This window comes from Seriola dumerili, unplaced genomic scaffold, assembly GCF_002260705.1.
Source record: "Seriola dumerili isolate Sdu_G_001 unplaced genomic scaffold, Sdu_1.0 BDQW01000291.1, whole genome shotgun sequence".
Lineage (NCBI taxonomy): Eukaryota > Metazoa > Chordata > Actinopteri > Carangiformes > Carangidae > Seriola > Seriola dumerili.
The window spans coordinates 4,115,417-4,129,900 of record NW_019174546.1 but is presented as its reverse complement, the minus strand read 5'-3'; the positions used below and the strand labels follow the sequence as shown (position 1 = coordinate 4,129,900).

Sequence of the window (14,484 nt, the reverse complement as noted above, 5' to 3'; positions counted from 1 at the left end):
CCAGTAGTGGTTGTTATAGCAACACAATTTTCAAATGAATACATACAATACTGTTTACAAAATTCAATTCTGTTTATAAAATAATTTTTATATGATCATTTTATACAATGATCATGGTTATTTCAAACAAGATTACTTTTTCAAATGGTGTGTGCCAATTAATTCACATTATATGTATTTCATTCCCATGCAGTTAAAACCTCTTTTGAGATTAATATATTAAATTTGGTATATTGTTTTAATTTTGAGTATGCATTCAAATTTTCATTTGTGTTGTTAAATAGATGTCTTATAGTTTTCAATAAATCTTTACGCCACTGCCCCTCTTAACTGCACTGAGCTTATTTAATAGGAAAGATGTGATTCAGTATGTGCCAATGTTCAAACCTGTAAGGCAAAATACATAACATGTAACCCAATATATGTTGCTTTTAATGCCAAAGCACATTTCAATAGGAGCATGTAGTACAACAGCTGCTCTGAGAGGTTTATCCTATGACCATACAGCTGTTGAATCCTTGTCAAGATCCATTTTCTTCAAGGGTCATTAATAGGGCGACGTCACTGTCACTAAGCAACAGGGAGACCTTTCATACATATAGTGCATACATTAAACTGAGGATGACAAGGGGTTAATATGGCAAGAGCACTCATTAGGCTAGTGTGGATTGTATAGTATGTATACTGTTCTTAAGTTGTTTTCTGTTGCTGTTTCCCTCCCCTACATCTGTGCAGACAGTGCTTGTTGGAATAATGCAACAGAGGCAGATCTCATTTAGCTTTTATAGGATGATTGCAAAAGTTACAAATCCTATGTGAATTCCACATAGCAAATTTTTCACTTTAAATTTAAACTGTAGCAATGCTACAGTGGATTGTTGACACAAAAACACACCTGCTTGCTCCTGCTGTATGTCCATTGAAGGTGAACGATCATTCAACCTTTGATCTGGCCTTCAAACACCAGGACAGGCCATCACCGATAGACATAAATTAGTTGTGAAGATAAAGGGGAGATGAAGACAAACTTGGGGGTTAGAAATAGCCTTTTACACTAAATTAATCACAATGCTTAAATAATCCCATTTTTATTTGTGTTCAGTTGAGATCCTATCCAATACCTACATCTGCATGTTTAAATCATATATTGGTCTCTCAGATTAATAAGGTATATTGTGGATAAAAATCACTATAATAACTAACACGATTGTATTTCTACACTGTCCTCATTTTCTGGTAACTGGTAATCTGAAATTTTATTGAGTAGTTCATCCAAACATGACATCAGTTTACAGGCTTTTTGATTGTGTAATCTGTCCCAATAGCACATCATGTTTCAAGACAACAACTACGCAATCAGACAGAAAAACAAGCTCATTAGAGGTCTCCCCTAGACTGTGGAACGACTCACACTTTGTCAGTCCCCACACCACTGTCACCACAGTGACACACATGTCATGTAATTAAGACACAGAGGCTGCTAGGGAGCGTGCCTTTTCCCCAGCTAAATACTCATTAGATGCACCTTTAAGGGTAATGTTACCCTGTGTTGCAAACCTAAGGGAAATGAGCTGACAAAACAGAGAGCAACATGAAGTGTCATCTGAATCTTGCTGTACCAAAGACCCTGAAGAAAATGGGGGGGGAGTATCAAGCTATACAGAGCACAAGTTTAGCTAATGATTTTTGCAACAGCATGGTTCCAGATCAAAGAGGCATAACCAGCTGGGTGAGTGTGAGGTCAGCAGGGCAAACAAATGAAAATCTTTTGATTAGAACCAGGCGTCTTACACACCCCAGACATCCACCTCCCAAAGACCAAAGACCAAAGCAACTAATCAGTGTTATTTAGTCGGAGTCAGAAAACTACACTTTTTATCACACATGTTGTTTTGAGACTCAACTGAGTGTGAGACTGTGAAGACTGAACCAAGACACTCACAGTGGGTGATGATTTTAAAAACAAAACCTAAATTAGTAATGTGCTTAACTGCAAATTTCTTTCTTCTCTTTCCTTTAAATATATGTGAAGAGGCAAATATATACAGCCCCAAGTGGAAGAAATTATGTTCATATTCTACTGTACAATAGCAACAGAAACGTCATTAACATTACCATGAAACAACTCTGCAACATGTTGGAGATACAGACTACAGCCAAAACATTTGTTTAAATTACATTATTAGGTATAGTTAAGACTTGGCAACTAAAGCAACTCAATTAAAGTTAGGGAAAAACCTGTCACCATGACTGAACATCAAAAATGGCAACGCAGACTAGACAGTTCAAACCCATCACCCTGACCTAAACACATGCTTTTCACTTCGCCATATGAACATCACACTACCTCCTGCACTGACAGAAAACATTTCTAATGAATGCAACTTGTAAATACACATAAATTACACCTGAGTGTAATTCACACATAGGGTTGCCTAAATCTCCACTAAAGAGGCTCTTTCTGGTTCCCTATTTATTTGCCTCCTCTCTTCCTTCACCTGCATCTATTCCTTGTTCAATATGTCTTCCTCCCACTGTGAGGCAGAGCTGAAAGGATCAGATGTGAAGATGAAGGAATAGATAGAAAACATATTTGCCATATGGGGCACACATGCTGTAACCATTGTCATTGTAAAGTGATGTCAATTACTTATGACATGTGTCACAGCTGCATCACATGTCACTGGATTTGTAATGGATTGTTCTCTATTGTTTTGTTGTCTCGCAGCTTGGTTTGTATTTTAGTTAGTAGTATTTTTTCCAAAAACACTACTTAATAAAGAAATGAAATAAAATAAATAAAATTGAACTGTTTGATGTGCAATCCCCTGCTGATTGATATACATACACAACAAACACTGTTTTATCAAGGACTTTGTGAATAAAGATCATTCAAATTTTGACTTAATTCGTAGCTGCTTTTTACACACGCAAATGTTATAATAATGGGAACACTGTTTACAGTGTTTCTTTCAGTGCCTGATGCAAATTTATACATGACGATCTACTGGTTAACTTTTTAATCACGTTTTATATACTTTCATCCCCCTATTTAGCATTAATAAGCAATGGTTTAATAATAAACTATAAAGTGGTTGTAAGGAGATATAAATGTTTATTAATGTATCTGTCAACAGTAAAACTCCTCCTGGAGGACAGATAATAAATGACAATATAGTAAAACATAGGAAATGTTCTGATTGCTGATATATACTGTACATTAATAAAGACTTAAATGTCCTTATATCTGTTTACAACTATATTATATTATGTTAAAGCTTTTTGGGGAATTTGTGTTTGTAAATATAAAACAATTAGCACAGTTTCAGCTGCTTGTGGCTTTAAAAGAAGTCTTTCTTCCCTCACTATTATTTGATAACATTTGCCACTTCTAGCTTCTCAAATGTGCAGATTTAATGCTTTTCATTGTAAACATCATTGTAAAAATCATTGTAAACTGAATGCCTTTGGGTTTTGGATTGTTGGTATTACAAAACAAACACATCTGAAGATGTTACCTGGGGCTCTGGAAACAGTGATAAGCATTTTTCATTACTGTATTAGTTGCAGCCCTATTACACATTAATAAGGAAACTGAAAGACCTGCCAATGATTTCGAACTACAAGCCTGCAGATATGGCATGCTCATGCCCCTGAAAAATGTGTGTCACTACAGTCTCAAACAATACGATCTAGTTCTTGCACCAGTAATGCAATCAACAGCAGAGTAATTGTAGCTCTTCAACATCACTATTATTATAGAATCTCCTCACTGGGTTATATCTACTCAGTATCTCTGACAGTATGACTGACTGTGAGACATTTCCCACTGAGCTCCTGCCGCACTGATCATGTATTCTGGGTAGCTGAAAGAGCCTTGACATTGATTAAAATGATCCATCCATCTTAACTACGAGTTTGTGTGGCCTCATTTGGCATGGCAGCTCCAATAAGAGCCATGGTCTAAAGATGTGAGAACTGATGTCAAACTGTTTTCTGCTATGTCTACACTTTAGTACTCAGCAGTGGTTGGGATCTATACACCACTGGAACTGTCTGACACTAAAGGGGCCAAAGCAGATAAGCAGATCAGGATGTAGGTGTCTGTGTTTTGTTCCTCAGGAGGGAGCAAATGAGTGTACAGTCAGCTGAAGTGTCAGGGAGGAGACTCCTCAACACACATGAAGATCACTCGGGACGAAGGAGGAAACTCAACGGGAGTCTACACTGTCATACGGTCATGGAAACACCACAGTACAGTTGGTATTTTAGGAGTCAGCCAGGGAGAGGTATTTTCCTCTGGGACAGATGTGCAGGGAGTTGGAACTAGAGGTGGCACCGGCAGAGAGTAGAAGATAAACAGGATGAAGTGAAGGAAATATTGAGTAACACAAAAAAGAAAATTGTAGGAAAATATTATGTCAGTTTAGGGGGTGAAAATGTGGCCTTTATAACATTTATTTTAATGGAACAATAAGGTAATTTTCACAAGCTGCATCACAGATTTAAACTGGACTGCGCTCATTCACTGTACACACATTCACTGAACTGTAAACTGCTATCAAAACGTATCTGCTATCTGTCACAGAAAACAGTACAAAATTGCAATTTCACACCTTCATTTGAAATTTAACTTCCCTGCAAAAAATGCAAGTGAAACAGTGGCGATGCAATAAAATTGAAAAAGCAGAGTGTGCAGTCAACCTTTTTCCAACTCATGCTGATTCGGTAAAATTTCTACATGTATTTCCATTTTTTAAAAAAGAAGAAAAGGAAAAACATATCAAATACCAAATCCCTATATCACATAAAAGGGGACTGTTATTTTTGATTGTTTCAGTGTTAGCAACACCTCAAACATCAAAGAGATGCTTTGGTAGTGGAGATATGTTGCATTGAGGCTGGCCTTCAAAGAGCTCAGAATTCATTCATTGAATACCTTTTTTTTCAGCAGCATATTCACTGTAACCCTCTGAAGTGACCAGTTGCTCTCATCTACAGATAAATCCATGAACTGAACCGGTGCAGTATAAAGTAACACAACAGCTGTATTTGAGGCCAGGATGCTCCAAAAAAAAACGGAGCAGTGGCAGTCTAATAAGAAAATAACTTGCCATTCACTAACTCTAACTCGTACAATCCTACTGTGAAATATTCCACATGTGATGTCTTACTGGGACACTTATTGGAGCTGAGCCATCATTAATGTTATTAGTTCCACCTGTGCTTTTCCCACTATGACAAGTCAAAATATCTGCTGAGAAAGGGTCTTTTTGTCATTGGTGGTGGAAGGAATTTTCAAAAAGTAAACATGCCCAAGAGAAGTATTGCATTATTAAATCATTATTATTGAAAGTGGTACTTTATTTTCTGGTCGGTTGAAGAGGAGCTTTTAGGTATTCCATGTACTGCTGGGTAGTTTAAAATTGTTCAAGTACAATGGTGGAATATAATTAATTAGGCAACATGTATTCAGGTACTGTAATTAAGTACAACTTTGAGAGATTTTGAGGGTCATAGTTTTGTACTTTTATTAAAGTAAATTTTGAATGCAGGCCTTTTACTTGTAATGGAGTATTTCTACATTGTGGCATTGCAACTTTTACTTGGTTACTTTCCACCAGTCTTGACTATTATTTAGTGGTATGATTGTTTTTGCTGTAAGGAGCAAGAATAACCTCTATGACACAAATCGAAATAGTAGGAAGACCTTTCTCAACTCACCGCTCTGTGGACCTTCACAAGTCTTTTTCTTCGAGGTTTGTTTGGTTCCTTCGGAGTCTTGTCGGCTCAGGACCTCGGACAGCGACTGGCGGGAACTCTGCCGCCCAGCTTGGATGGAAACGTTAAACCGAGCGCTCCTCTTCCTGGTCCGGTCTGACTCCGGGGCGGACTGGCTCCTCTCCGGGTCAGGGTTCTCCGGCTCTGAGCCCACTTTCACCAAGGCGTTTCTTGTCCTTGTCAAAGCAGAAGTCACCGAGCCCATCACAAAAAGAAAAAAAAAGGTTAAAACCCCTCAGTCGGAATCGGTTACTCTGAGTTTACCTTTCATTTTATTCAAAACCTGTTGAAACTTGACTCCATTTTTGCTCTATTCGTCACGGTAAACAGTGCTCTGGAATAAATAAAGACACGCTTCTGTCATTCATTAACAGTTATCTTAACTTCAGTTTTAGCGAACATAACCGACAACATGATGTAAAATCGATGAAAGAACCGAAACACAAAGTTTAAACGGATCATGCCGGCGTCTCCCTCGGTTCGTTTCCACCGACAAACACGTCACATGGAGAAAGTTGCTGTCGACAAACACACTGATCTCTCGGGGCAAGCAGGCAAAAACAAGCGGCATTAATTAACCCTCGGGTATCCTGGATTATTAAAATGAACAGAAACCCTACCCTGCGCTTCACCGACTTCAATCAACCTCAATGTTGTTCATGATAATCAATAGTACCGGCTGGTATCGTGTCCAACGTGTCCTGCTCTCGGTGACCTACCAGAGGAGAGAGTTTAGTTGATATCAATCACCGACAGGTGGCAGCCAAATGCAACAGGTTTGGTAGTGACTTCAGACCAACATAGGCCTATAGGAAAGTTCCTTAGATTTGAAAATTTGGTTTTTGATCAGAACTGCATGCAAACTGCCCAAACGTTTGGGCATCCCTGCAGCAAACGGACATTTAAAATTAGCCTTTCTACAAATGTGACTTTATTTCATTAACTAAAAACAGATATTTTGCATTTTGTCACAATTACTGGTTTCTTTCTTTCTTTCTTTTTTAAGTTCATGAAATAAAACTAACAGTGCATTAATATTTGAATGCTCATTTTGAGTGTCTGTTGCTGCAGGGTTTTTATTTCATTTCATGAAAATCAACCAGATCTGTAATTTCCCCAGAGGTGAAAGTTCACTTTTGCATACAACTTTATTAAACCAATGATCTATTGTAATTTTCAACTTTTATTAAAGATCCAGGGACACAGTATCTCCTCTGTAGAATTTGCCTCTCTCATTTTCTTTACTGCCACATTAAATCTCATTCTGCAACCTCAATGTTCATACATCTTGAACAAGTGACCTGTGACAGATCATGTTTTTGTGATGATGCTATTTTATTTTGGTAATATTATTTTTTCATATTACACTTAAGAAAGTACTATTCCTATCAGTTACTTGTATATAAAATCTAAATGTGACAAGTGACTTTGGCTTTAAAAAAAAAAAATGTAGTGCAACAAAAGTTGCAATATTTGCCTTTAAAATGTACATGCAGGCTACCGCAAAAAGTACAGTACCTCAGTAAGTGCTCCAGCACTGTTTATTATTATGTACTCGTGGTGATTATAATGACAAATGCCCATTGCTCCAGATCACTGTTAAGCTTATCACACACAATTCTGCCTAATATTACATGTTCGTACTTAATTCACTGGTGGAGAAACTATTGACAACAATAAAAACCTATCACGTTTCACATGTGAAAGCTGAAAAATGTAGCAACTATAGCTGTAAATGTAGAGCTGTAAAAAGAGCAATATTTCCTTATAGTGGAGTTCAAGAATACAGTAGCATAAAATGGAAAAACTTCATTAAAGTACAAAATTCATTTTGTTACACTTATCACAATTGATATTTACCAAATCTTATTATTTTACCCGTCTGAATCCACACATTTACACTGATAAAATGCATGTTTAATTCACGTAAAAATCATTAGAATAGTATTCTTAATGTCTGTGAATGTTCTCATTCGTCCAGGTCATAGAGGTCAAGAAAGTATTCTTAATGTTTTTCACAAAAAATTCAAGATCAATTGCACAATTTAATTACTTGCAAATGTGTACCTGTTTACAGTTCAGGCATTAATTAAAATGACAACTATTTCCCTTTTTTTGGACTTCTTTTACCAAATGCTGCTTCATTACCATAATGTGGTGCAAAGTATTAGACCTCGTGCACAGTATTGAGTTTCACTCTTAATTGTTTATTGCTGCGTACAGGCAATTGTGACATCTTCAGCATACAGATTTCCATGAGTGTGCATGCTCTATCAATCAAAAATACTACTTTGGCTACAAAGAAAGATTTTTGTAGACCTCAGTGAGGAATTCTATGTTGTGCTGAATTCATTATTGTGTCTAAACAAATGTGACAAAAGATAAGACTTTCAGCAGAGGAGGAAGCAAAATACAGTCTGTGTCAACTAACAGGCTAACTGGATCATCACATATAAAGGCACTTTTTGAAGCTGTCTGCTTTTGTGTGTTGTTGGTTTGTTTGCTTGCTTGTAGCTCCAGTGAATTGTGTTTCTTCGTATTGCTTTTTGTTTGTTGTTTGGCAAAGACAAAGACATTATTAGTCCATGTCATCGTGGTTCTGGGTTGACTCGTTGATCACCTGGAAATGGGTGCAGAGGGCAGAGAAACCATGACGACCAAGAGTTGTGGTTGAGCTCAAATGACTGTAAGAAAATTGCTTCAATGACTGAAAATCACTTCAAGTGGATTTTACCTGACCATCCCTGGTCTCAATGGTCTTGATGAGAACCTTCTTAGTTGTTGTGCTTTCAACATGAGGTTTGGAATCAATCATTGTTTCTAAGAAAAAAAAATGATGTGTTATATTATCAACTGGCAATATACAGTAATAACCAATACTAGCATTCCTGTGGTGAAATCAACATGCAGAGAGTGATTGTACCTCTCAGGTTGAGAGATGAGAAGTTTGGCAATGGGGTGGAGATTCTGAAAACGGATTAAAGAACATTTCACAAATCAACATATGTGTATTTGTTGCATGTAATGAGTGCTCAAATGCAATTCTGTCAGATCTGTCTTGATCCATCACCTGCTCTCCTCTCCTTCCAGCAGCTTCCTATAGGTGGCGATCTCGATGTCAAGGGCCATCTTGACATTTAAGAGGTCTTGGTACTCTCGGAGGTGACGGGCCATCTCGTCCTTCATGTTATGAATGTCCTCCTCGAGACGGCCGATAGTGTCCTGGTAGCCTCCCGTCTCCAAGGAGAAGTTCTCTTCAATCTCTCTCATCTGGCGCTCCATTGACTCATTCTGGGATGGCAGCCAACAGGGAACAATATGACGCTCAGGCAGTGAAAATAACTCGTTTCTAATAAAAAATATCATGCAAGGGTGATTTTTTTGCTGTGACCTGTGAAAATAAACTCTCCCTGGATATTTTCCTCTATGCTGTGTCATTAGTCAAACTCATGCAGCTCATTCTGTGAACTTTTTCTGGCCAGTTCGTTTGACCCTAGCTATATATAAATCTTGCACCATTATCTTGTCTACTACAATGTCAGCCCAAAGTTGCATACTCACAGTTCCCTTGAGGGCATCCACCTCGCAAGTAAGCGCCTGAACTTGGCGTCTATAGTCATTGGCCTCCTGCTTAGCCATCCTCAAAGCATCATTATTCCTGGCTGCAGCTTCGGTGAGGTCAGCAAACTATCAATCAGTGACAAACAGAAAGACAGAGACACAGAGAGAAAGGGGGGAAAATAAGAGAGAAATCAGCTGTTCAATAAGTGATGAGTCAGAGGCTGAGGGAGACTGGATGTGGCAGATAGTGTGAGGTACTGCAAATTATGAAAGATGTGGCCACAAAAGAGACATACAGACATTACACTGCAGCTTGGTGGTTGATGCAGTTTTAGGGCATTTTGAGGCACTGCTGCAACCAGTATTCACTGAAATACTGGTTACTGCCAACATTCAAAGGTCATACAGACAGAAAGATTCCACTTTACAAAACTGCTTTTTAATATTTTGTCATATTACCTAATGCCTTTTCAAAAAGAAACAATATTTATATTTAATTAAAACCCTGCTCCAGCTGACTTTCTGGCCACCTTGGACAGTGGAAACATGATGCAAGCAAAACAACTTTTTAAGTTGATATGGTAAACTTGTTAGAAAACAGCTGCCTATTTACATATGCAGCAATTACATTATCATTCATTTGGAGGCGTGTTTCTGGCCACCAGATGCATGTAAATTTAACGTTCACTCTCTTTTGGCTCTGTTTTTGGTCTCCACCAACTCCCGAGGAAAATCTTTTTTTTTTCCCCACTGAAAACAGCTGCCTACTGCAGCCAAAACTTACACTGATGAGAGCAGTGAGACTGAGCCAAAACAGTAAAGAAACCAAACAATGTGCTGAGAGACACTACAATGCTCTGTAGAGCTGATGGGAATTGCAAAGTAAAGTGATAATTCTCTATAGGTTCATATCATTGGCCATGGGACCCACTAAAAGGACTGATTATAGCTGCTTTAAATTTTATTGATCTACAGAATTTTTTTAATTGCGATGGTTAAATCCTAACCTTGGATTTGTACCATTCTTCAGACTCCTGGATGTTTTTGGAGGCCAGGCTCTCATACTGCAGACGGACGTCCCTCAGAGCAGCTGTCAGGTCCGGCTTAGCTATTTCCATATCCACCTGCACATGCTGCTGCTGCTGGATCTGACTCTGCAGCTCCAGCATTTCCTGCAATAGAATCAATACAGCGTAGTATGTACAAATAATATGCCCTTTTGTAGACTTGTCTATGACTTTCCTGGCTGCATTAGGTAATCTCTGGTGCATAGAACCCTACCAATTTGATACCTGAGCAGATTAACAAATACTTCAGATCATGAGCTTATTAAGCTGTACATACGCAGTGTTTCCGCAGTCGACTGATTCAGCTGTTGCCACAATAAAAGGAAGCTTACCTCATCATGCAGCTTTTTGAGGAAGTTGATTTCCTCCTGGAGCGAGTCGACCTTCCGCTCCAGGTCCAGTCTTGCGAGGGCAGCATTGTCCACATCCTGTGCCATGACACTGACTCTTAATAAGGTGACTTTGTGAAGGTGACATGAATTATGCATTAGGCTACGTGTTTGCTGACACAGAGAAAAAACACATGCTGTAAAGGGCACTCACACGATTGTGTAAGGTCACAAACACATGCATCCAATAAAAATCAACTGCAGACAAATGACAAGCTGCCGTTTTCAGATGCTTGGAACAGTCGATTAGGTGTCTTCTCGAGGTTTTCACATGTTGAATACTGCGCAGCGGCTGTAAATTTATTCGAGTACTGCACTTACTTGAACTGTACTGGAGTGTTTAATTGTATACTATTTCTAATCTACAACATTTCAGAGGTAAATATTTTACTTTTTATTTTACCTTTTCACTTTATTCACTTTTCAGATTAAGATTTTACAAGCAAAACATATAATAAGGTCATAAAATATGATGCAGGGCATAAAGTGTATAAAGTAGCTTAAATTGGCTACATGTTAACAAATTACAATTAAGCAATGATTTCAAATAATATAATGTATTATTATTAATGTCATAACACTCTGAGTGAAGTGTTTCTCCATAAGGAGTACCTGTACTTTTGATACTTTAGATTTTGCAAACAACTTTCACTGGCTGTTACATATAATAAGATTTTGAATGCAGGACTTTATCTTGTAGTAGAGTATTTTTAGACTCAGCCTTTTCTACTTTTACCTCAGGAAAGGATCTGAATTCTTCTCCCACTGCTGTAGATTGACAAGATGGGGTATGTCAAATGGAGTCAGAGGCCACTTATTGTACAGTAACTTTATAACTAACTACCTGTCTGCCCTTATCTCTGGGAAAAGGTTGTGCAGAATTCAGTGAGATTGTTTCCTTGTCCTGTCTCAGTTCAGTTTGATTCAATAAAGGGGGCACTGCAGAACACCCAGAACCACAAGGCATTATCCAAGAGGTCCTTAATCCCATTTATTACCTAACTGCATTCTTAACCGTTCTTAAATCTCTATTGGTTGTTCTGATAGAAATTCAGTTGTTCTACTAGAAGCTCTAATTTTGTATGTCATCATTTTATAACTGTATAAAACTGAATTAATCATATGACAAGTGTTCACCTGTGGAAAAAAATACTATAATCTAAAACACTTTATTGCACTAAAACATTCTTCTATACTCTATACTATATTTAATTCCACTCAATGTCTCACAAATACACACTCACTGTGGTACACACCCACATCACTGTGCTTTGTCAGGGCGTTGGCAGGCTGGTAATTGAGGTATCAGCAAATGAAGCAGCTTTGCCCCTGCTCTAATGCCACAAACAAAGTGTGCTATTCAGCAGGGTTTCCCAAACAGGCCCGAGGCTGGAAGAGTGACTGTCTGCCTGACTGAGCGAGAGCCGGCTGCTGGCCCTGCATTGTTGTCTGAGTGCCACCATGGTAGGCCACATGGACTTCCTTCCTGCTATTCATATTGACAAGGTCATGATTGTGGAACGTATTGATGACTTACTGCATGCATTGAAAAGCACATAACTTCTGGAAAATGTAACTTTACTCTTCTCTAGAAGCCTAAAAGCAACAAAAAGCATCACATTTGGTTTGACACAGTTTTTTTCAAATCTTTTTTTTTTTTTCCTTTTTTTGAACCATGACTTCTGTGTGAAACTATTTCTAAGACTCATCATCACTTCATTGTTCATACAAGACCATAACAAGTTGGATTTTTTTATGTGCTCATGCTCTCCCAGAACGAGACAGCTGGATCACATGGTGGCTTGTGTTCTCGCTCTGATAACCACATTGGGTCCACACTGTTGTTGTGCTTGTGTCCAGCTCATTCAGTGTGACCAGTCAGACTTAAAAAGATCTCCTCTCATTGCAGGCCTGATTTAACCCAACAGCCACAACTTGGCCTTTTGTACCGGGCCAGGGTCAGTTCTGCTGTACAGCTATTTCAGATCATGGCTAGAATCTGCTGTTGTGCCATCAGAAGGGTGCATTCCAGTCTTTGCAGCTCATGAGCGAATAATTAGATAGAGATCACTTAGGAGGAAAGGGATGGTTACACCACATAACTGCTAGAAGTGAGACTCATGGTGATTATTAAGCTTCATCTAATCTCTTTGACATCATGTGTCATCAATTCAGGGATTTAAACCCCTGTTTTACCCGGAATGGCTGAGGAGGGGCCGTGGAGAGGAGCAGGGGCCACCAACATCTTCTGAAGCACATTCCCTATTATCGCCCTCTTCACAAATATATGAACAGATGCAGAATTTGCCTGATGGGAAAATGGTTGATTAAGGTGAATCATACTGTACCTGTCTGAAGCTCTGCATGTTGGCCTCAGCCTCCTCCCGCTGGGACATCTCATCCTGCAACCTGCAAACACAGACAACAAGCAGGCATTTTATCTCATCTGCCACTGGGGCTTCCTCATCTTAAAACACTGCAGTACTACTTTTTTATGCATGCTCGGCCCTGCATTGCTCTCCTGCCTCCACTTCATGTCAGTGAAAAATAAACTTCACTTAGACACAAAGCTGATCTGCAGCAGTACTTCAGGTTCAGGTTCTGCACAGAGTCTGGTGAACATTTTTATCAAGAAACTGGTTTAAGTCTTGCCTATGTATGCATCTGTGATAAAAGATTTATAAAAAAAATAAAGGGGCATTCACATGTTAGCAGTAACTCCCCGCAGTTTAAGGCCTACATAAGAAGACAAAAGCTATATGGAGTTTGTAGGGAATGGAGAAGTGCCACGCCTCCTACTTCTCTCTCAGCCTGTCGATGTCGTCTGCCAGGTTATCCCGGTGAACCTCCACCCGGGCCTTCTCGTTGGTGAGCTGGTCCACCTGGCGTCTCAGCTCCCGCATCTCGTCCTCGTACAGATCCCCGACCCGGGACGTACCTTTGCCCCGCAGCTGCTCCAGCTCCGCCAGCAGGATCTTGTTCTGCTGCTCCAAGAAGCGCACCTTCTCGATGTAGTTGGCGAAGCGGTCGTTCAGCGACTGCATCTGCGCTTTCTCGCTGGTGCGGTTCGTGATGAACTCGCTGTTTATGGCGTCGGACAAGGAGAAGTCCAAGTTCTCGGAGGCCAGCCGGGGCATGGCTGCGGTGCTCCGGAGCCTCTGGGTCTTTACAGCGTAGACGGTCGGGGCTGAAGAGAGACCGAAGGATACCCGGGAGGAGCGCACCGGGCTGGAGTACTGGCGGCTGGAGTAGTTGGTCCTTACCGCGGTTCTGTCCCCGCCAAACATCTTCTTATAAGAAGAATGTGGAGCTGATCTATAAGACATCTTGCTGGTATCTTTTCAGACAATCAGCCACAAGAGTAATGTCGCCGATTTGGTCTCTCTCTTCTTGTCCCAACAGCATCAGCAGAGTGCGCCTGGGAAGGCGTTTCCTCAGCCATTACTCATTTATAGTCTCCTCCTTATGCAAATGACCCAGCGGTGACTTGAGTGACGCCTTGAGAATCCAATCACAAAAGGGAACACACATTTTTTCTTTCAGGTTCACAGAAACAGATCCTAGATTAATATTTAGGCCAAAGTGTGACTGTGCACAGTTTGCTGAGGATGTGTGAGGCCTGGCATGTTCTGTCCCATAGAAGATCCTCAGGTTCATCCTGAACTGTGCTCAAGCTGAGATCACAT

At 39.6% G+C, this 14,484-nt stretch overlaps 2 protein-coding genes across 2 annotated transcripts in view; both read right to left on the bottom strand.

The window, feature by feature from the left end:
* LOC111231212 (calcium/calmodulin-dependent 3',5'-cyclic nucleotide phosphodiesterase 1A-like) overlaps positions 1 to 5,986 on the bottom strand; it is a 98,155-nt gene extending 92,169 nt beyond the window's left edge. The window contains exon 1 of the mRNA XM_022758251.1: positions 5,725 to 5,986. Coding sequence (XP_022613972.1) covers positions 5,725 to 5,986 — 262 coding nt within the window. The remainder of the gene's footprint in view (positions 1 to 5,724) is intronic.
* A 1,981-nt stretch (positions 5,987 to 7,967) lies between these two features.
* vim (vimentin) lies at positions 7,968 to 14,207 on the bottom strand. The gene is made up of 9 exons (XM_022757894.1): positions 13,598 to 14,207; positions 13,147 to 13,207; positions 10,742 to 10,837; positions 10,350 to 10,514; positions 9,343 to 9,468; positions 8,852 to 9,072; positions 8,705 to 8,748; positions 8,516 to 8,601; positions 7,968 to 8,401 (listed from the first exon to the last, which is right to left on the bottom strand). The coding sequence occupies exons 1-9, from the start codon at positions 14,122 to 14,124 to the stop codon at positions 8,360 to 8,362; spliced, it is 1,368 nt and encodes a 455-aa protein (XP_022613615.1). The 5' UTR covers positions 14,125 to 14,207; the 3' UTR covers positions 7,968 to 8,359.
* Between the last annotated feature and the right edge of the window lie 277 nt (positions 14,208 to 14,484).

What these genes read in the sequence shown, in the direction of transcription:
- vim (XM_022757894.1), bottom strand. Translation starts at nt 14,124, where the DNA reads ATGTCTTATAGATCAGCTCCACATTCTTCTTATAAGAAGATGTTTGGC. An exon ending in ATCGACAGGCTGAGAGAGAA is followed by an intron (nt 13,208 to 13,597) that starts GTAGGAGGCGTG and finishes CTGTGTTTGCAG; the next exon opens with GTTGCAGGATGAGATGTCCC. An exon ending in CTCATCTCTCAACCTGAGAG is followed by an intron (nt 8,602 to 8,704) that starts GTACAATCACTC and finishes TTTTTTTCTTAG; the next exon opens with AAACAATGATTGATTCCAAA.